At 43.3% G+C, this 23,736-nt stretch overlaps 1 protein-coding gene across 2 annotated transcripts in view; it reads right to left on the bottom strand.

Annotated features, from left to right (window-relative positions):
- The window catches only part of AFAP1L1 (actin filament associated protein 1 like 1), a 297,654-nt gene that overhangs the window by 138,614 nt on the left and 135,304 nt on the right, over nucleotides 1-23,736 (bottom strand). Inside the window, exon 1 of one of the 2 annotated variants that reach the window (XM_069651390.1) lies at nucleotides 1,126-1,279. The exons of the other annotated variant lie outside the window; for it this stretch is intronic. Within the exon in view, the coding sequence (XP_069507491.1) occupies nucleotides 1,126-1,159 (34 nt within the window). The 5' untranslated portion in view covers nucleotides 1,160-1,279. Of the gene's footprint in view, nucleotides 1-1,125; nucleotides 1,280-23,736 lie in introns of those variants that run through there. 2 annotated transcript variants of the gene reach the window in all.

Here is a 23,736-nt window from a genome sequence, read left to right as displayed (position 1 = left end):
TGGGCGATGACTGACACGGCTCCAGCCATGCCGGCCTTTCAGAGCGCCTTTGGACGCGTGACTGACTCTGCCCCAGCCTTTCAGAGACTGCTCTCAGACATGCGCCTGACTCTGCCCCAGCCGGCAGTGCCACTGGTCTCGTCTTCGGATGCCACAGTGGTCTGCAATCCATTCAGCAAGCTGGCGGTGAGCGGCTCTATTGTCTTACTACTACTACTACTGGGTGAAACTTGACAGGTCCATTCTACCTCCCAGAATCCCTCGGGGCATGCCTTTTGTGTAAGGTGGCCCTTGCGCTGACGTATTGCACCTTCACTGCTGCTACTTGCTATGGCGTGTTTTTTAAGCTCGGGGTTTTTCTTTCGTCATAGCAAACCATCGGGTGTCACACAGGAGTCGCGCCTAAGCTCCGCACGGGGCGCAGGTTTACCTTCGACGTGTGGGCCTGCAGAAGTGACATTTCTGCTCAGAGAAACCAAACAGCTGCATGCACCCATTCACACATGGGAAGCCTTTTCCCGACAAGGCTGCACTAGTCCCCGGAAGGCCCTTTTCTGAGAGAAACAATGGGGGGGGGATGTGGCGCGTGGGGTGGGGGGCCGAGTGCGGTCGAGGGGCCACCTGGGCTGGATATGGTTTCCCAGCACCGTCTGAGTCAGGAGAAGTCCACATCGCGTCATCGCACTGCACCGCAAAGCAGGGGCTCTCCTCGCGTCTCCGTTACCCCCTCGCTCTACCTCCGACCTCTCCCCGTATGGCCTCGCTTCCTCAAACCTAAACCCCCAGCCACCACCCCTTAATTACCTCGATCTCTACAATGAACGGGGAGAACAACGGTGCACGCGCCAGGCATACACGAATCATCCCTGTCCCAAATCAATTGCACTCCTTTTATCAACTTCGGAAAGTTGAAAGGCTGAGTCGTCCCTGCGGGGACAGCATCCGTTGCCTTGTGTGGGTTACACAGCCTTCTATAGCGGGTGCACATGCAAATGAGGCATACATTTGGCTGGTGTTGCGTCTTGACTTTTGGCACCGTCCTTTATAAACACTGGCAGAGCATCTCACCTGCCCCCCACCCTCCCCAATCCTTCCGCACCCCCACACACAGACGCACACACTTACCGGTGACCGTGCTGCGATACCCGTTGGTAAGCATAGTCTGGACCGGGCACTTCTGGGGCACAAGACTGCCGGGGCTGGACCTTGGTTCCTGGCCGAGCCTCCTCTCCCTCTTCTCTCTGTCCGAGTCAGTGAGAGAGCAGCAGCTCCTGGCAGTTTCCCTGCTTTGTCTGTATCTGGCTGCCCCTCCCTCCCTCCTCGCCCCACACCCCCCTCCTGTCTGCAGGAGCCCGGCCTGTCCCGGTAACTGGACACCTTGGCACTAATTGGATGAGGGGCTTGATTGGGACAACAAGTCCCCTTAACCCAGGAAGGGTGACAGAGATGTGTGAAAATGCCCCGAAGGGGAAGTTAGGGCTGATGATGTGCAGTGGTTACGGAGAGAGGAAGGGGACACTTGAAAGTATTTAGTAGACAAAGGGAAACTTCAAAAGAGCGCAGCAAGCTCTGCATTTATAGCGCCTAAGGATGTAATGGATGTGTTCAGCCCACTCTTGGCTGGCGTGCTTAGAGGGGATGGGCAAGAGGGCGGACAGTAGTTAGAAAAAGCAACTCTTATCGCATAGCCAAACCGAGCTTATTTAAACAACTTCAGAAATGCACGGTGTTTTATTTAGCGCCCAAGTGCCTGGCATCATAGCGCTTCCTCTTGGCAACTCGAATATCTGCGATCTATCTCCTACTGTGTTCCATTTTTTTCTAGTGTCAACTGCTGCTCCCCAAGGGTCCTAGCTAATCCATGCCCGCTCCCCCCCGCCCCCTCCGTTTATGGCTGGGGCGATTTTATTTCTAACACCTCCTGTCAAAAAGAGGCTGAATACACATCTTTCCCAAGCCTTAGATAAAAAAATGACCAACCCCTCTAATCCACCTTCTTAAAATCGAGCGCCCAGAGGCAATTCAGGATAAATGGACGCTATACATGTCCAATCAATGGCATTGGCGGCTCAGTGGGTGGGGCATCTGTACTCAAATAAAGGACCTGTGTGTGTGTCCTCCTAAACAGCCTTAAAGTTGGAGAACTACAGAAGCAGGGAGGCGTGGAAAGGAAGAGTGGACAGGAGAGGGGACGGAGAGGAGGAAGGAGGGGGAGGGAGGCAAGGAGACAGAGAAGGTAAGAGGCAAGAAGGCGAAGGAAGAGGGGGAATGAGAGAGGAAAGGAGAGGGGACAGAGAAAGGAAAGGAGAGAGGCAAGGAGAGGAGACGGAAGGAAAAGGAGGAAAGAGAGAGGACAGAGAAGAAAGGAGGTGAAGGAAGGGAGAGGGTAAAGGAGAGATGAGGAGAGGAGGAAGGAGGGGAGATAGGGAAGGAAGAGGGGGAATGGGAGATGAGAAAGAGAGGAAAGGGGAGAGGCGATGAGAGGCGACTGGGAAGGAAAACAAGGAATGCGAGACGGAAGGAGAGAGGACAGGGGAAAGGCAGGGAGAGGAGAGAGGAGGAAGGCAGGGAAACAGGGAAGGTGCGAGGCAAGCAGGGGAGAAGGAAGAGGGGAATGAGAGCTGCATGGAGAGGGGATGAAGAGGAAAGGAGGAGAAGGAAAGGAGAGAGGGGATGAAGAGGAGGAAAGAGGGAGAGGAGGAAGGCAGGGAGACAGTGATGGTAAGAGGCAAGAAGGCGAGGGAAGGGGAGGGGGAGTGAGAGAGAGAAGGAGAGGGGATGGGGAGAGGAAAGGAGGCGAAGGAAGGGAGAGGGTAAAGGAGAGATGAGGAGAGGAGGAAGGAGGGAGGCAATGAGAGGAGGAAGGATAGAGACAGAGAGGAGATGAGGCAAATGAAGAGAGAGGAAAGGAGAGAGGCGAGGAGAGGAGGAAGGAAGATGGCAAGGAGAAGAGACAGGGAAGGAAGAGGAGGAATGAGCGAAGGAAGGATAGGGACAGTGAGAGGAAATAAGGCAAACGAAGAGAGAGGAAAGGAGAGAGGCGAGGAGAGGAGGAAGGAGGCAAGCAGAGGAGACAGGGAAGGAAGAAGGAAGCAGAGAGGCAAGGAGAAAGGGAGAGAGAGGGGCCCTGGTTAGTGGGCCCGAAAGACATGTATAGTGCCCATGGCAGAAGGCTGTGGCCACCTTGTGGGTCAAAAAGCAACATAATGGGGGAACATGTGCAGTGGATACAGCGGAAGGCCATGGCTAGTGGCTTGGTACTGGTTTAAAATATAGAGTGGGCATGGCAGTAGGCTATTGGGTCCGAAAGACATGTAGAGACATGACTCGTCATGTTCCCGTTGCAAATCACATGAGAACATTGAGAACATGAGAACATTCATATTATAAGAGAAATGATTCACAATGACGTACAAAATGGCATTATAGGGGATACAGCATCATGGGAGACATCAACAGCAGCAGGCTGAGGTAAGCCGCTCATGACTTCCCACATCCACTGAATTTCAAGGGTTTTGTTTTTCGTTAAATCTGCTCCACTTAACTGCACCTTAACTAGAGTTTTTTCAATAAATATCTATACATTTATAAATATTCACTTAAAAATCTTTGTTAAAGGAACGTAATGGTTAAGTTGCACTGGTAAAAATCAAATTCAGGAAAGTATTTTTTTTATTAAAGGTATGTTTTGTTACTAAGTAAAATCGAAAAACCCACGAAATATGGCAGTTATGGTACACTAAGCAAACATAACTAGCCCCACCACAGTGCAATGCTAAGACTAACACCCGGGACATCAAAGATGACATCAGATATCTGGGGTGCTTGTTTTTGTTCAGTGATAGCATTCATTTTAAGGTGAAGACTTATGTGGTTATACTACTTGAAAACCATGATCCACATACTAAAAAGGTACTGTGCACGTAGAGCTTGACCTTGTGCTATGTTCTGAAGGTCTTTTCCCTTTGGTTTACCCTGAGGTCATAATGTACATACATGGACCACGAAGCAGGTCCCACGCAGATAATACATTTCTCAAGAATCTGATATGCTTCGACCTATCATTGCACTACCTAAGCATACCAGCTTAAGAATACTTTAGCTCTATGATCCATTCTGCATTCATTGTTTCTCTTTATGCATTATTCGATTGATGTATTCACAAACAAAGTCAGTACAAAATGTCCTTTTTCAAAAAGCACCTTTTATGTAACATGGAGTCATTTATTACAGGGCTATTGATCACCTTTGATATGTTGTAAAGGACACTGGTACCTTATACAGACTTTCAATTTGCATAGTTACACAGTTGTAATATCTCATATGATGTGATTGATGATGTCATTTGTGATGTCATCTTTGATGTCATGGGTGTTAGTCTTAGCAGTGCACGGTGGTGGTGTTAGTTAGGGTTGCATAGCAAACTCTAACTGGCATATTTCTTGGTTTTTTTTATTTTACTTTGTAACCCCCTTAACAGCCCTTTAACGAAGGTTTTTTCAGTGAATTGCATACGTTTTCATTAGTGCAATTTAACCATAACGTCCCTTTACCAAAATGTTTTCATTGCATTTCAACGTTTTTTTATAAGTGGAAATGTTTCATGATGTTACAGCACTGTATATCAGTTATTAATAATTCCTCTTTTAACATATATGAAAGGACTATAAACCTCCTCCACCCAACATATTTTTTGCAACGCATACTGATGTGTATTGTTATCAGCAGCGTATGCTGTGGATGTAGGCCATGGTTGAATTGCCTATGGCATAAGGCTCAACCATGACCCTAGCCCCACAAAACCACCCCCGTTATCCAATGCACCTAGCCTGCATCCTTGTCCAGTGTCCACTATACCCATACTGTGACCACTGAGCAGTGCTCATGGCGTGCAGCCATGGCCAGTCTCCACAATCCATGCGGTATGGGCTTCAGCCATGCCACAGGCCCCAATAAACAAATCTGAGTAGTAAACCCTTTTGCTGTTCCCAGATTTGTGTCCTATTCAAGCCTATCCCGATTGAGAAAATGTTACCACATAGCTGGTCCCAGGTGGCCATGGCCAGAGGCCAGAATGTCCGGGACATGGCCGGGCTATGCCTCCATCTTCAAAGTTATATCACCATTTTTTGTTCCTACATTATGACACTTTTCACAAAATGAAAGACATATATTTGCAAAACATGCTTTCAGGTCTGTATGTTACTTTTTGAGAAGTGTTAAAATGTAGGTGCAAAAATAAATAGTGATATAACTTAGCCCCCACTTGACGAAACCTATTCAGACTGCAGAAATATTCAAAATTGGGCCTATGATATTTTTGCAAACTTTTGTGCAGATTCGTCAAACAGCACGACATTTATAAGAGGATTGATCATTTTGGGACTGCCCTCTAATTTTGCCCCCTATTAGCAGAGCAGTTCCAAACTTTACAACAACATTCAAATGTGATTCTAACATTATATCACAAAATATCCATTGAATGGTGCTAAAGTTATAAGTCATCCAAAAACTGCTCTTCACCGACCCTGTAATACAGAAGTATGCAGGAATGTCCTCGAACTTTTGTCAAGTTTGCGAACATCACAAGAGTGTCCCCAAACATCTGAAATGTTTGCGGAATTCGGAGATGACAAAGCACCTGATTTTTGGCTTTTTATGACCATATTCCATCCCATCCTCATCACTCTTCACCACCCCAGAGATTGTTTCATTTGTTTGACAGAAGTAATGTTGCGTTTTCAATATCTTTTTACTGCGATGTCCACTGACTACGGCGGAGTTCGCGAATCCAGGTGGCGTCAGTTTCAACATTTTTGATGCACATCAGACTTTTAATTGGCCAATCAGCGGGCGTGCACAATGTCCGCAAACGTTATGCAGTTCTCTGATTGCTTCATACTTGTCCGTGGACACCAAATCAGGAAGCGAGTCTACGCACCAGATGCAGATATCACATTTTAATGCCTTCCATTTTGTGCATTTTTTAAAAATCAACTGGATGGATTAACACAAAATTTGCAAAAACACACTTTCGGGACCAGACCGCCCGCCACTTCTCGTGCAAGTTTGGTGCAAATTCTTCCTGCGGTTTGGGTTTAAGCGCAAGCACACTTTTTTCCCATTCATGTCTATCCAGATTTCAAATGTTTTGGAACTGCCCCCCATAAATGTGTCCCCTCTTGACAAAACCACACACATTTCTGCATAATAATTCAGATGGGGCCATATACTTTTTTTTGTTGCAAAGTTTTGTGCAAATTCATCATATGGCGCCAAAGTTATAAGCCACCCAGAAACTGCTCTTCCTATGGGTTGAGCAATTTAACCATAACTACTGGGCCGTCCCTGTAAAGTATATATATATATATATATATATATATATATATATATATATATATATACACACTCACACATAGAGACAGAGAGTCAGAGAGAAAAAAGAGAGAGAGAGTGAGTTGGGGGATGTACACACAAAAGACGTTACAAAAAAAGAGAGGCAACTACTGATGAGAGCAAGTAGGGGAAAGGACAGCTCATCAGAGAGGGGAGGATGAGAGGGTACGAAGACGTGGAAGAACCGAAAAATAGGAAGAAAAGGGATGAAAGAGAGATGGAAGCAGTGAGTAAAGAAAGAAAAACTCATAAAGGAGGAAAGAGTGTTTTGCACTTTCTTGACCTGGCATCCAAAACCTGCCACGTCTTTGTAGTAGCCACCCACTATGGTCAATGTCCAGGCGGGCAGGCCCAAGCTGGCCTGTATTGCAATGGCCATCCGGCAGGCCAGGCTAGTGGGGCTTTGAGGGTCTATCTGTGCACCATTTTACACAATGCTCCACAAAAATGCACAACTCAAACTAACAGCTTTTCTGTCGAAATTCACCATTCTGGCCAAGATTGCGACTCTGCCTGCGTGGAGCATTTTCGAGCATCCTTTTTTCTAGTGCTCAGGGATGGGGTTTCTTGGCCAACTTCTGGAGCGACCGCTGACCTCTGTTTACCTCTGTTCACAGCACGTGCCGAGTCTGCATTGGTCGGGATCATGTGGAGCTAATACGCTCTCTCAGATCTCATGGTCAGGATTTTGTAGGAGGCCAGTGCTGGGAGGCCTGAACACACTTTTCTGCGGCACAACACGCCTTGGTTTAGACTCACAACACAAACGATCCACTTCTGATGGTGGCTAGATGACAAATAGCCCACTGCAAAGGGATAGCTACCAAGGTACAGCGTCACAGAATGGTTCTCTTTGGCGTCGAGGTGCTTTCCGTAAAGTGGTCATTGGACTGGATGAATCGGATCCCCTTCGTCTTTGCTGTTCAAGGACTGAGGCCATGGCTCTTGGTTCTCTCGCGATGTCAAGGGTTAGAGGTAATTTCAATGGTGAGTGTAGTTTGTCAGTGCAGTGTCGACGTGTTGTGCATAGACCTGATACACAAACCCGGAGTAACACAACAGCTCTTGCACACAGCCTGGCGGTCAATAGTCAATGGTAGAAGTGAACCAAAAAAAATATTGGAACTGTGACCCTGTGTGGGGGGTGGGGGACATATTAGGCAGCAAGGGAGAACCATGCAACACATTTTTCAAGGGTTGGGGTCTTGCCGGTCTTGCCGTTTGACACCCAAGTGAGTTGAAACAGATTTCAGTGTAGCTGTAACTGCTATCGGGTGGTAAAGTGGAGAAGTGTGCTTTAACTTCTCAAAGAACAGTCCTGTAATGGTGAAAATGGCAGCAAAAAGCAGTGGGACTGGCTACAGTAAAAAACAAAAGCCGAGGAACACTGCGCCCAACTGTTCCCGCTCACTTCGACCACTGGCAATATTGCCCAAAGAGTTGACAGCGATATGATAGGTTATTTATAACGCGCTTAATACCCAGAGGTTTCTAAGCATGGAACTGAGGATCAGAACCTCGTTTTGCTTCCAAGGCGAGCACGTTGCCCCTGAGCTATGCTCCCGAGACGTGTCACAGCTGCCATTTATCTGAAAGTGAGGGCCATGACCATTGTGTGTGTCTCGGGTCAGTCTGTGCGCACTCTCCATTGCTGCAGCTTGGGCATCCATCCCGAGTTTGATTGATGCTACTCAAAGCTCTGGGGTACCCCCTGCAGCCAGGCTGTCTACAGGGAGCCTTACTAAGACAGAGTGCTGCCCTTCTGTTTGCTTCCTGAGAGCCTGCTTCAAAGAGGGCTTATCATTGGCGCTGCAGAGATGCGCCCCCCGGGGGTGCTAGCTGCAGTCCTGGTAGGCGGCCATTAGCCAGCAGGGCGGACAATGCAGGCCCTCTCCTGCGCCTGGGGACTTCCCCCAACTTCTCAAGATGCTGCAATACATCCTATCCAAGCTGGCTATAAAGCCAAGCAGCCCGGACCAAGTAGCAAAGCTCACCTGCGGGCGCCGGGCACGTCTGATCCAAAATAACAATGCACACTTTACCTCGGCTCGGATTTCTGGGGCATGCTTTCGATTTAGTTGTACCTTTTTTAGAGTCGTGGGTTCTTTTGATGCCTAATATGTCTCTCTAATGATGTGACAGAAGCAGGGCCCAAGCCGAGGGTAAACTCGGTTGTGAATGCCCACTTTGAATGTATGAATTATAAACGTCCCCGGGGATGGAACTGCAGTTGTCAGGTTTGCAGGCCAGACACTTCACTCCTGCACTATATAACCTGAAGAAAATGGTCAGACAACTAATGGTGAAATATCCCATTCCGGTACTGCAAGTTCCAAGGAAAACATTTGCATTGCTTCTTGTAGTTTAACACATGCACACCTTTTAATGTTTTTAAAAACACTATTAGAAGAAAATATCCTCTCTTGGATTTGTGTGACAGTGTGCGTTGATTTTAGGAAAGGCAAATGCTATTCGTCCTTTGCAATTTGTGTGGCTAGACAAGGCAAATTTAATGAAATGTGCATATTTTACCTTGATATGCGCATTCCTGGTGATGTCACAACCCTTTGCGTTTGTTGAGGAGTCCCCCACTTTAATTTTTAGGACTTCATTCATCAATAACACCTTGGCCTAATAAGTAAACACAGGCAGCAATGGACCACCGTCAGGAAATATATAGGAAGGGAGTGGGCGATTGTAAAAGTACAGCACCAATACCAGAGTGGGGGACAATGCTCACCCCACCTGGGTGCACTAAGGTCAGAAATAACACAGCTGGGAACTTGCCATGCCATCTCTCCTAATAATTAGACAGGAAAGAAAAAGAAAGAATATGCCTACTCCATAGGACCACCGGATACATAGAACAAGAATTACAGGGACTAAGAGACATATAACCCACTAACCTAAAAGCTCAAACTTCTGCATACTTAACTCCCACAAAAATCCACACAACCATCTTCTCGCACAGCAAACCACACGCACTTCACCACACCGCAACAACAAACAAACAACACATAAGTCGCACCAGCAGCACACAAGGACTCACATCGATCCGATATATTCACACCCAAGCTCAGCGCACGGTGAAAACCGAACTGATGCTTGGGAGGTGAGGGCATGAGACTCTCTGGAAGAAGACCCGCACCCCCTCCTTTCACTGGAATAGCAAAGGGGTCCACACGGAGAAGTGGAAAAAAGCAGTGACACCGAATCTGATGGAAAGGCGGGTCTCTACTATTTTTAGTAAACATGTCCTCAGGTCACCTATCAAAATGCGGCCAACGAGCAAAAGGGCTAGTGTTGTGTTTAGGGTTAGCAAGAAAGGAACATGGAAGGAAGAGGACTGGTGAAAAGGAACACGCAGTGTGGGGGAAAAGCAGTGCATGGTCAGGAGAACCGCACCAATCCCCATTTAAAAGTAAAACGTCAAAGAGGCAACAGCACTAAAAGGTGCCAAACATTTTGATCCCTGCATATTATGTTCTCTATTATTGAAAACATATATATTAGTATATTTGAAACTGGCTATCACATCATTACTGCATTAGGCCCAGTAATCTAGTTGGAACACCATTGACGTTCTCCAGCAAACCTGTACGTCATTACCAGTTTATAATATGTCCAGTTATTAAAATGCCACATATCCACTCTGCAGATCATGGCCAGTTTCCATTATTTCTAATTGGCCCATTATGGACGAGTTTCAGTATATCCTCTTATCACATAATTGCCGGTTTGCATTATGGCCACTTTGTACATAATAACCTATTTCTTTTAAGACCCACCTTATGGGCTTTTTTCAATTTTGATCCATGAGTCCATCATTGCCTGGCTTAAGCTTTCCTCAGCCAGTCAGTAGTACCTTCTGCTGCAAGCGAGAAGGATGCCAACACTCCCATGTTGGTCTAGGGCCCAATGGGCAGTAACGTGGCAAACAGAGGATCCAGCAGCAATGACCTTGCCCCCTGACAGTGCCTTCGGTTGGCTTACAGGCTAAGTGGGGTTGGCTGACCAAGAAGACCCAGTCCACCCCAGGCAGCCTGCAGGGCGACAGGGCTCGGTGGGACCCCTCACAGCACTTCCCTGTTGGAACCTCTTTATGGTACACGTACATTACCCGTGGTATCATCGGGCGCACTGGTTTAAGGATTGAAGCAGTGATCTGATTGGTGCAGCTGGCTGCAGTGCCAGTAATACATCTTAAATATGGTAGAATTGTGCACTGTAGCAACAATTCAATTTACCCTGTTGAAATCCCCAGCGCAAATTCCTATCTTTGCGCCACTGCTACGACAGTACATATGAAGTCATTGCTCCTGAATTGCTAATTGTATCCCTAATAAAATGACCCAATATCGCTACTCTGAGCCGTGGTGCACTGACAACATTTGCACCAATGTTCGTACTTGAACTAAGATCAGAGCAAGTATGGACATCGTGCAAGCCCTACAAATTCGAGATGCCATCAAAGGAGAGATTAAGGGAAGGAGGAGAAGAATAACCCCCATAGAAGCGAGAAAGGCCAGGCCAAGGGAAGTGTGCTGAAACTCGAGCACCTTTTCCACTGCACTAGCGCTAAAAGCAGTGTAAATGGGCTGTTGTGCTGCTGGCAGCACATCTGGCCTTCTATAGAAGTAGTCTCAGATGTAAAGCTAGGCTAACCCCAGCCTACTGATAGTTTGCACATATGATGATCTGATAGACAATGATATGCTATCATATCACACAGCTACACTGTGATATGTTGTTATGCTATATGTAATTTCATCCCATGACATCACATTTCATGACATCATGATATGATATCATATGATGACATTTATAACGCGCCTGTACACACGTGTGTGACCTCAACGGCATGAGTTGCATAGAATTGCACTGGAGAGAATCAGAGATGTGTGTGAGCAGCTCTGATGTGCTCCTGCTACCTTATACTCGAGTCACACATCCCAAAACTGGAGTGAATCAGGAGATGCCCATTATCCAACCCAATCCCAGCTGCACTGGAACATCCCAGAGATGATCGAGGCATCTCCAGGCTTTCACCAGGTTTATCCTTGGGAGTCAGGTGTAAGGTAGCAAGTGCAGATTGGACATACTCATAGGTATCTCTGCTTTGCTGCACATCTCTGACAACCAGGATCCATATGTCAGGCTATGTCATGTCAATGCTTCCCGCTCTCCTGCATTGCACCTCAATGTGCTTTTGCTTCTGGCCATGTTTGCTGCAGTGCTCTTCTGCTCCCCTTTTTATATTTTCCTAGGGGGTTCTCCAGCAGTGTCACATTTTAGGGTCCTGTTGAGGTAGACCAGCAGCCACAGGTACAACAGGAGAATCTTTATTATCTTGCTGACACATAGCAGGCACAGTACAGGTCGTCGCAGAAAAGTAGTCATGTACTGTCTAGTAACTGCACAAATGCGAGCCACCTGCAGCAGGCACGCCTAGTCACACAAATCAAAGAGTGTACACTGTAGCACAACAACATAAGGCAACATCATGCACATGACTCTTTGCCACTGACTCAGCGATATTGGCACTGGTGGCTCCAGCTTTGACTGGTTTCAATCTTTTCTCGCAGATAGGACACAATCGCTTTTGCTGCCTCTTTTCTCTTCTACGTCTGCCCCATCTCTTGTTCAACGTTTGTCTGCTTCCCCTAACTAAAGTCATTCATGCACGTGGCTGTAGATTCTATTCTTCCGCTGATGACACGCAACTGGTTTTGTGTGTGGACCATTATCAAAACCCGCTGCTAGTCGTCTTCGGAACTGTGTGTCCAACATTGGGGGATGGATGCAGAAGAACTGGTTCAAGCTTAATGCGTTAGAAACAGAGGTTATGGCCTGGGTGCTGATAAATGTGAGTTCTCACCCTGGTCGTTTGCCGTTTGGCTTTCCTCGCTGGGCCCTGTGCTCAGGGACCCCCAGCCGGCCCATAGAGTCAATTTTTGCCCAGAAGCACTTTAAGACAAGATAGCAGCACCCGTGAGATGGATGGGGGTGCAGATTCAATACTGCAACACAAATCAAAATGATAACTCAACGGTTTGGCAAAGGGAGTCTGTTTAATGACAAGTACAAAAAACGGGGAGTCTCATGAACATCAGCGGATGCGTGATCTTCCTTCTCGCTTCACAACTCCAACAAACTTCATAAAAATCATAACATTTATACTGAAAACTCGTCCTCATTGATGTGTAATGCTTAAAAGTTGGCATACAATTCTATTGGTTCAGGAAAGGTCTTTTTACTATAGGTACTATATCTGTATATGGTAACAAAGTAAGGGGATTCGGTAAACACAGTCAGGTGGGGCATCTAAGCCCTACCTTCAAACTAGCTACTGTAGAGATCACTAAAAGTACGACGTTTCATTAGTTCTACTAACTATAGGATCCTAGATTACTTGGTCCCTTGTGATTGGGTTGGCACCAACCCTACCCATACTTTTCCACTCCGCTTAGCAGCATGCAGAATAATGAGGCCAGGTGCAGGGAGTAAGCCTGTACCCCAGCTTTCCTTCAATTTATGCTACAGCCATTCATCACCTTATTGGCTGTGTGTCAATTACTGCCATGTAGTTTGGCCTTGTGTCTGAGAAAGCTTAAGGAGGATGGGTAAGATAAGGCTCCATGCTTAGGTGTGAAAGGCTTACTTCTGCTCGCTCGGCTAGTCACATGGTTCAGACACTGTGAATTTGCCTCTTCTTTGTACAATTTGTGTGTTTGACTTTCGTTTCATCCATCTCCTGCCTCCGTCTTCTTATCTTGGCCCTTCAGAGCAGTGTATTCTGTTCTTTGCTTTGATTAATTATGGCCACTGTTTGTCCATCTTGACAGATACGACCTTGGTTCTCCAGGCACGGTGTGCCTCTGCTGAGTTTTGTTTCTGCCGCTGCAGTCTCAATTTCACCAAACATGAAACTCTTCTCGTGTGGCCTTTTAGTAACCTTTTGGTTGATTCTGCTTCTTGTGCAAAGTGGAAGCATACTTATATAACATACTTCTTTGAGGTAGATTGTGTATAGTTGTGCTTCCCGCAACTAATTTCCTACTAAGCATAGCAAGCCATACGATTTCCTCAGCTTTCTTGCATTTCCAAGCATATGTACACATGTAAACTGGTTGCATATCTTCATCACTCTTATGGCATAAGCTTCTTATACTTGACATCTTCCTTTTACGTCAACTCAGGATGTCGTTTATCCATGGTGTTTCGTCTCTTTCTTTGTTCAAAGGTCATCGGTTTCTTTATCTGCGTGTCAGTCCGAGTTCTTGTGACGTCACCATTCATCTTCTTTTAGGACTTTCTTGGCCTCTTCAGGGACCTCACTCAGACGATCTTCATTCCGTTTTATTTGTTGATATGGTTTCCTCAATTGGTACTTTACTGTCCTTGTTTTCTTTGGTGTTGGTACTTCAATGCGTGCTGTCGGTCTGATCGGTACCGGGCAGAGCCCTACTGCGGCTCTCTGCTGGTTTATGTGCTCATCGCACATCAAGTATCTCAGCGTGAACGTTCCTGGTATTTCAAAATGGGCACTTTGAGTGTGGGCTGTATTTAGGACCTCCTCTACATTCCCCCCTCTGGACGATTCATCGACCACTTTCCCTTCTTTCTTCAGTTCTTCCAGTTTCTCTTGTGCTTTATTGGATAAGTCCATTCTTTCTTCATCTTCTTGGACTATACATGATGGTGAAAACAAATCTGATCGTGGGTTAGATACAAATAACTGCTTTCTATTCTCCAAACTCAATGCGCTCTACAAAATGACCAGCAGCAAATGTCTCGATGACTATGAACCACCAACAAAGGTTCATAATGAAATTAATATATTTATGTGAATGTTACGAGACAATATTCGCGCTTGGTATGAACTATTTTCCTTGTGCAAATTGTAGTTTAGACAAGAAAACAATTGTTGAAAACATAATAGTTAAAGTACAAAGTCTTGGAATGAACAGTATCTTGAGTTGAAAAGGATTTATAAAGTTTTGTATTTAATTCCTCATTAATCAGCAGAACAGCAGACACGTGTTTCAACCAGCTTGGTCATTAACAAGGCTGTACATTAACATTATTACAAATGTGAATTGAACAAATTGATCGGAGCAAGTTAACCAAAACTAACAAGACAAGAATAAAGCATTGCGCAATAAAATTATGAAAATAAAATAACACAGGATGATGGCATTGAGGAAAGTAAACAAACGTGGATATGGTTCAACAAGAAAATGGAAAACAGCTTCAAGTCAGCATTGGTTGTTAGTATATAGCAACGTCTGTAATTGTAATTATCACAGTATATTTCAAACTAAATATTATTAAGGTAAATAACACCAATATAATTATGAGGGCCAGTGCGGCGTCCAGTGTCCTGAACCATTGGTGAACCACCATTTAAAGATAGGTGGGTGATTACAGATCTAACTATCACACCAGAGTGTGTATATGGTAATTGCATCCTTATGTGAGTTCACCACCCTGTGTAATGCTGCCAGGCATTTTCATGCATAACCAAAACTAGGCTTACCAAAAAAGGAGACATTTGTGAGCTTGAATCTGAAAACCAATGACGAATGAAAAGGGGAAAAATCCCTGATTTCATTAATAATTCAAACATCCAATATTCAAATGAATATGTTCAAATTGATTAGTGGTAGATCAAGGCCTAGCTCAGGGACCAGTCTGTCCCACTTCAAGAATAATATGTTGTCACTCAGGGAGTAGTCTCAAATAGACGTGGCACAGATGTGTTTTTAGAGCATTAGTAGGTCGGTTAAATAAATCTCTTGAAATCTTAAAAGAAAAAAGAGAATAGAAATAGAAGATGAGTACCTAAATAGCAGATCCTTTCTTAACATAATTGCTCAAACTATGTATATGTCATGGGCTAAATTGTAAAAGAGGGAAATACCGCTCATATGATTATGATTGTGAGCACGCCTAATTAGCCAATTATCTCGAGAATGATATTATTCCTCGGGGTTTGAGGATTTTAATTTTTCCTAATTTTGACAAGGATGAAGATGCCAATCTGGCTGAAAAAATGGGAACACCATTTGAGTACCAGTTCAGAGACAATGTTACAACTACTCATGTCACATGCAACTAGGGTACATTAGAGAGTGATTGAACAAATTAATATGGTCAAAGAAGAAATAAAAAATATGACAAATGCAAAAACCACCAAACAAAAGAATTTTGATAAAATAAGTGAGATCCTTAGAGAATATCAGGATGACATAAAGATGAGGAAATTCAGAAAATTCTTTGTGATGATAAGGACTATATATCGGATAGAATTTACACATTCCAATCCAAGTATGATAACATGGGCACTAGATCCAAACCTAGTTCATCACACACCACTCCTGCCAACTCTGATCCGGATTCAGAGGAAGAAATCCATGAGGGGGACACTACAAGCGAGAGTAGGATAGAACCACAAAATTGTTGTGGAGTTAGTTTTTTAGAAGAAATTCACAGACACAAAAAGGGAGATCAAAGACTGCTCAATTACAAACAGGTATGGTTCCAAACCCCATCAACTGCCCCTACATTAGCAAACAGCACCACACAAGGGGCCGGTGGGGGAGGGGGAAATGCAAGCGGAAGTGGCAGTTCCGATGAGGAGATTTGGTCGTCCAGGAATTCTAACCAGATCGAACACGAGGAAGAGATTAGCCCAACAACACAATCAAATTTAGTGGTGAATTTGTCCAATCGTAATTTAACTAGATCTGAGATTTCAGTGGTCAATAAGGGTCTTTCCTTTGCTCCAGATAGTGGCACCAACTATGTTGGCTTTCAAATTGATTTGTTCAAATTTGCACGTAAATTGAAATGAAAACATTTTTTTGCAACTAAGTTTGTTCTTTTGTACCGAAACCTGTATTAGAACCTTTGAGTACTTTGGCTTTATCAGACCTGAAGAATATTGAGATTTTGACTTCACTTACCTTGAGGGTAATTCAGATTTATAAACTATTTGTTCTGACTTAGGGGTCAATCCCAGGCATTTGGAAATCAACGAACTTAAACCTTCTTCTAAAGTCATGCCTCAGACCATAACTGAAAATGTTATTGATATTTTTCAGAAATCAATGATCAAGGATATCCATGCCATAATGGGTAGACCAATCAACAAAAATACCAAAACAAGATATAATTTGACCTGTGATGAATTCAAAGCTCTGAGTTCTCTGGCTGAAGATCATTTGATCACTATAAAGGAAGCTGACAAAGGAGGAAATGTAGTTATACTTAACACAACTAAATACATTCAAATGGGTATGACCCATTTAACTACTCCACATTGCTACACAGCTCTTAAATCTAATCCCACAAAGAGGATAGTCACACAGTTAGAGAATTTAATTACTAAATGGCACAACATGGGCCTTTTAACCGATGAAGAAAATAAGTTTCTTCTCATCAATAATCCTACAATGCCCACGGTATACTTTTTACCCAAATTACACAAAGCATACCAACAGCTACCTGAGGTGAGACCAATAATGAGTGGTATTGGGTGGGCTACGTAGGGCCTTTCCCAATACCTGGATGAAGCTTTAAAACCATTTGTGGGGAAAATGAAATCATATATTAGGGACAGTACCCATGTACTTCAGTTTCTGAAATCTGTGGAATGGAAGTCTGATTATCTATTGGCCACTTTAGATTTATCAGCATTATATACAAGCATCGGACATGACCTTGCAGTTAGTGCTTTGGAATTTACTTTTGAAAATTGTTTGGCATCATACTGGAAACATGTTGAGATGTTAAAGGAATTTTTGTTTTTTTCTCTGCAAAACAATGTTTGTCTATTCAATGATAATTTTTTCTTGCAAGAAAAGGGAGTGGCCATGGGAGCCAAGTTTGCACCCTCTCTAGCAAATTATTTATGTATCAGTATGAGGAAGAACACATTTAACAACAAAACATTTTTTCAGCTAAAATCATCAAGTGGAAAAGATTCATAGATGACATCATTATTGTGTGGAAAGAAACATTGGAATCTTTCAACAAATTTGCAGACCACACCAATTGCAATCATTTTGGGATGACACTCAACGGACATGTCAGTGCCTTATAGATAGACTTTTTGGCTTTGCACATTTTTGGTCACAATAACATGCTAACAGTAACCACCAGGGAGGTACCATTAACAATATTCCTGGAGGTGAATTCTACAGAGCTAGTAGAAACTGCAGTCTGGATACTGATTACGACCTAGGATGTGATTTACTCACACATTGTTTTTTTGATAGGGACTACTGCCCCAGGATCATCAATAAGGCAGCAGGCAAATATGCTCACATGAAACAAACAGAACTGCTCAAGGATAAAACGCAGTTGCAGCATATTGCTATAATTACACAGTTTTCCAGGGATAGTGGCTTATTGTATAAAATGGTAGCAAAAATTGGCATATTCTTAAGCTTGATAAAGATTTGGCACCTTTCTTGACTAATTTTTCTAAATTTACTTTCACTAGAGCACCAACCATCAAGCAAAAACTATGTCCATCCTTTTTAGATCCAATTTTATCAACTTTAAGGGCTAATTGGTTACAAACAGGATGTGGTTTCCACAAATGTGGCAATTGTAATCAATGCAAATATGCAGTTGATAAGTGTCAAACATTCAATGATCCTCTTGGAAATGAAATTGTGATTTCAGATTTTGTTAATTGTAAGATATGCTATGTGGTATATGTAATCATATGTGTATGTGGCAAGCATTATATTGGTAGCACCATTAGACAGCTTCAGGTACGCATACGCGAGCATCTTTCAAGTTTAAGGAATTCAGATCCCAAAGTGCCTTTGGCGATACTCTGGCAACAGGAGAATCAAATGGCCAATGTAGATGATTTGCAGTTCATTGGGCTGATGAAAGCCTAAAAAGGAAAAAGGGGAGGCAATTTGTAGCTAAAATTATGTAAAATGGAATCAAAACTTATGTCTTCTGAGATCCACAGAATTTGGTTTAAATTCAGATCATGAAATGTATGTGTTTCTGTAACCTGCCATCACACTTACTGCATTGACTTTATCATATGACATTCTTACAATGTATTTGAATGTTTGCTAATTCTGACCAGTAATGAGTGATCCAGTGTCCAGTCTCATTGATTGCCTATATGCCATTTTGACCATCGAATTTGCACATTTTATTCTGAGGACGTCCATACTGATATTATTATTAGCAGTGTAATACATTGTCTATCTATGTGGTCATAAAAATATTATTTAGCACACAAACTCATGAGACGTCATTACGTCATTGCGCACCTTTTGGTTTAAGAGGCATTTCCAATGGAATACAACCCTTGTATCTTTAAATGGCGCAATGTTTTTTAGATGAGAAGAGATTTGACATCTATCATATATGTCACATTACATGACATCAGTCAGATGATATGTGAATGGGCACAACATGCAGATTGAGACTTGGCTTAGCGTTTCAAAACACTCAGCTATTTGCATTAACTTACAACAGCATTAAACGATTCACATCTTTTGCTTAAGACGCATAAGCAGTTAACATAACATATACATTTCTATTTTAACTCGCCGCTGATTGCGGTCCAATGATGTTCTTTGTTTACACAATGATGTCATGCAAACATCTATGCGTGATGTCATAACGTTACCTCGGCATCCATTGCAAATAATGCTCTGGACAGTCTTAGTCACACAGGAAAATCGTCCACGCAGACGCCTAAACAGGCATGGAATTTTCATCTTTGGGATTGATCCCGTTATATATTGTTTGTAAGCATAATCATATGAGCGGTATTTCCCTCTTTTACAATTTAGCCCATGGCATATACATAGTTTTAGCAATTATGTTAAGAAAGGATCTGTTATTTAGGTACTCATCTTCTATTTCTATTCTCTTTTTTTCTTTTAAGATTTCAAGACATTTATTTAACAGAGCTACTAATGCTCTAAAACACATCTGGACCACGTCTATTTTAGACTACTCCCTGAGTGACAACATATTATTCTTGAAGTGGGATAGATTGGTCCCTTGAATATTGGGTGTTTGAATTATTAATTAAATCAGGGATTTTTACCCTTTTAAATCGTTATTGGTTTTCAGATTCAAGCTCACAAATTTCTCCTTTTTTGTAAGCCTAGTTTTGGTTATGCATGAAAATGCCTGGTAGCATTACACGGTGTGGTGAACTCACATAAGGATGCAATTACCATATACACACTCTGGTGTAATAGTTCGATCTGTAATCACCCACCTATCTTTAAATGGTGGTTCACCAATGGTTCTGGACACTGGACACCTCACTGGCCCTCATTATTATATTGGTGTTATTTACCTTAATAACATTTTATTTTAAGTATACTGTGATAATTAGAATTACAGAAGTTGCTATATACTAACAACCAATGCTGACTTGAAGCTGTTTTCCTTTTTCTTGTTGAACCATATCCACGTTTGTTTGCTTTCCTCAGTGCCATCATCCTGTGTGATATGTGTTATTTTATTTTCATATTTTTATTGTGCAATGCTTTCTTCTTGTCCTGTTACTTTCGGTTAACTTGCTCCGATCAATTTTTTTCAATTCACATTTGTAATAATGTTAATGTACAGCCTTGATAACGACCAAGCTGGTCGAAACACGTGTCTGCTGTTCTGCTGATTAATGAGGAAAAAAATACAAAACTTTATAAATCCTTTTCAACTCAAGATACTGTTCATTCCAAGACTTTTTACATTTGCTTAAGCTATTATGTTTTCAACCATTGTTGTCTTGTCTATACTACTATTTGCACGAGGAAAATAGTTCATACCAAGCACGTATATTGTCTCGTAACATTCACATAAATATCTATACATGATGGTCTGAAGAAATGTCTCTTCAGGGTCCATATCTTTATTACTCCTCTCAGGCTTCCTCCTGTTCTCACATGCTCATCTTTGTTCCACGTCATTAGTTGACACTGGCCATCTGGGCTGCAGTAAACCCATCTTCCCACATAATTTCTATGCTTCTTAGGATATTGAAACTTTGTTCCTTCTGGTGCGTGAATGCTGGCCTTCACAAAGTCTCTTATTTCTTCATCAGTCAAGTCTTCGGGCTTCCAACCTGGCTTGACATCAATCATGATCTTCATCCCAATGGATTTTTTTGCAGATTTCTGGCACTCAGAGGTTATTATCTTCATGACACAGACTCCTAGCAATGTCATCACTACCAGGGCTCCTAGGAACTTGAATGCATCTGCCATCCATTGTGGAACCCAAGAGAATAGGGATCCAAACCAGCTGTCATCATCAACTTCGTCAGTTTCATCAATCATTTGATTCTGTAGTTTCGTCAGCATACCTATGGCTTCTGTTAGAGTTCCATTTTCTTCATCGTGAGATGGTATAAATGTGCAACATGATTCTCCGATTTTTGCACAAACTCCTCCATCCATAGCTGTTATCATGTCAAGGACATATCTGTTCTGGAGAGTAATCAATCGAACTGCCCTTAACTCTTCCTTTATGACGTTGAATCCTTTTATGGTTGTGTTGATGGTCTGCAGTAACTCCCATCTGGTTATCTGCAACCATTTAGTATTTGCTCCAAGTTGAAATCTTGTCATGAAGATTGTCGTGAACACTGTTGAAGTGAGGCTAAACAGCCTGTGTTCATGTGGGATCGCATGGAAGGCTTCTTCTGATTTGGCAGAAAAGTAATTCTCTCCCTTCATTCTATTCAGCAGCTCCACAGATCTTTTTCCTCAGGTGAGCATCTGCTTTTGGAAAACTGTCAATATTCAGGCCTTTCTTCGGGATCACCAAAGCTGGAACGTGGACATTCACTAGTGTACATATACCTCACCAGGTTTTTGGCAGCCTGATGTATGCATTTGATCCACATGCCCAATAATGATCCATTAGTACTGCAGTTCATTGCACCATCCCTGGAGCATCAAGAATTCGTCCACAGTTTTGATTCTCTCCCATCTTCCTTGTGCCATTATTCCTGAAGCATAGTTTCGGATTCTCCAACGGCACTTTCTGCAAGGGTCCCCCTCTGTCTTCGACCCAAGTCAATAGTTTTGCAAGCTTTGGCCATAATGGCTTGCATATCCTTTGTAAATTTTCAGTTGCTTCCTTGCAGGCTCTGAGGACCATCCATGCCCTGCACATCACTACCCCTTTTTCCCATCCATCTGGTGAAAGCACTGTTCCCCAAACTTGCATTTGGCCTCTGTTTTTCCATCCACAAGCTTTTTCTTAAGTTTTCCCTTGGACATTTAGCTTCTTGTTCACTTGCCATCTGATTCAGCCCCTTTCACTCCAGGTTTCTCGTACCTGATCACATGATTCTTAGTGTGAGCTCTGTTTCTTGTCCTTATGTCCTGGACATAATCATCTTCATCAGAATCAGTTGCTTCGGTTGCCCATTTCAATGAAGCATCACTTCCCATGAACTGGCCTCTGGTCTTACACATTGCTACGTGCGAGAGACAGTGTGCTGTCTGGACATCAACTTCTACAGCTACGAAGATCTTGGACTTTCCCATGCTATACGGTAGGAGTGCACAAACAAAGCAATCCCCTTCTGAACTCCGTCTTCCCACTTCTTTCATGTGCTGGTACCAGATGTTGTTTCTCATGTGTGCTGGGCTGTCCAAGTAATCATTTAGTTCACTGTCATCTCTGTGTATGCCTCTCGTGATCCTGAGGGGCTTCATGTAGTTTTCTATGACTACATCACTGAATGCATCTGTATGGCTCCTTCTTTCTGGAAGATTCTTGGGTATCCTGGTCCATGGTGCAGGTCTCCTCATCTGTACCATTTGAGTAGACAAAAGTATGGCAGTTATTTCCTTGTTCTCTTGTATCTTTTGTCTTCTGGTTAGAAATGCCCATATCCACTCTGGCATTGGTCCACTATACGGCTGTATGGCATGACTTGTGCTCGTCCCCCTTATTGGTACATATGTGCTTGTTAATGTGGTTTCTGTGGGTTTATTCTCTGAGTCCTCTTGTCTCTTCAGGAGTTCAGTCTTTTCCATTTGTCTTTTCACTTCACTTGTGGTGGAACTTCTCATAGTAGGCATTCTCTTCTTCTCCCGTGCTTTGGATTGTGGTTCTGCAGTTATTGACACTAGGCCTGGTGTGTGTGCATTCACTGTTTGCATGCATGTGGTTGGCAGTAACCTTTCTTCATTCAGACTCTGCCAACCCTGTCTCCGGCTTGGTGTGTGTGCATTCACTGTTTGCATGCATGTGGTTGGCAGTAACCTTTCTTCATTCACACTCTGCCGACCCTGTCTCCGGCTTTTCGATTTGTCTGTTATCACAAGTGTGTGTGTGTGTCATTGTGAATCACTTCCATCTCAAGTTCACTCACTCCATTATCAGATCTTCTAGCGACTGGAATGATTATGTAAGGTCTCTGTGCCTTCGTGGTATCATGTATGCAACATTAGGCGGATGTACTGGGATTGGAACACTTTGTACACCAATAAAAAATGCAGTTCTGATTGTCAGCGACAGCAAAATAATGATAAATATAATACATAAATACATTATCTCCTTGTAAGTCCATCGCAGCATTTACTTCTAGAAAGGGACGGACGTCTCTCCACCTGGGGGAGGACGAGGTTGCTGCTCTGAATCCCCATCTTGATCATGTGTTGAGAAATACTAATTTTTTAATAATTTTTTAATATATACCTTCTAAGCAATATTATCTCTGGTTTCTGTTTGTGGTCTGTGGGTACTACACAATTTTCTCTCTTTGTTTGAACACTCGATTGTCTATTATTTCTGGAAACAGTTTCTTGTTTTCTTGTTGGGCTCTATGTAGAATGTCAAAACCAGGTGAAAATTCAGTAAGTCTCTTTACTGTGCATGTTCAAAATATATTAGTTCCCAGTCTACGCCTCTGATCTGCTTCATTCCCGAAGACATGCTGTGTCTTTGCCAAAAAATAAAATTAACTTTTTGGTGTTACTCTCTCGATCTGTCCTTCGGCGGAAAGCTTCACTGTCTCCTCCGGAGACACTGATGGAGATTGATTGGAGAGTTTACTTTGCACTACAATACCATGTAGGAGCATGCTTAGCTGGGTATACTTTGCTGGATCTCTGATGAACGTGAGGACGCCAACATCGATAGGTCTCCCCACAAGCTCTGGAAAGTCCACAATAAGGTGAAAGAAAATGTTGTTCGCCAATCTGCTATCTTCTGGTGACAGGGACATTTGTCCTGCCCTTGCTGAGGTTTGGAACAGTTCGGTACTCACTGTGAGTGGCTTCTACGAGCCAGGTTGATGTGGAGAGTGACCTGTATTATTAT

Source organism: Ambystoma mexicanum, chromosome 3p (assembly GCF_040938575.1).
Source record: "Ambystoma mexicanum isolate Mex_15411 chromosome 3p, UKY_AmexF1_1, whole genome shotgun sequence".
NCBI lineage: Eukaryota > Metazoa > Chordata > Amphibia > Caudata > Ambystomatidae > Ambystoma > Ambystoma mexicanum.
Note: the sequence above shows the minus strand (reverse complement) of the source record. Positions and strands in the feature narration are given on the sequence as shown.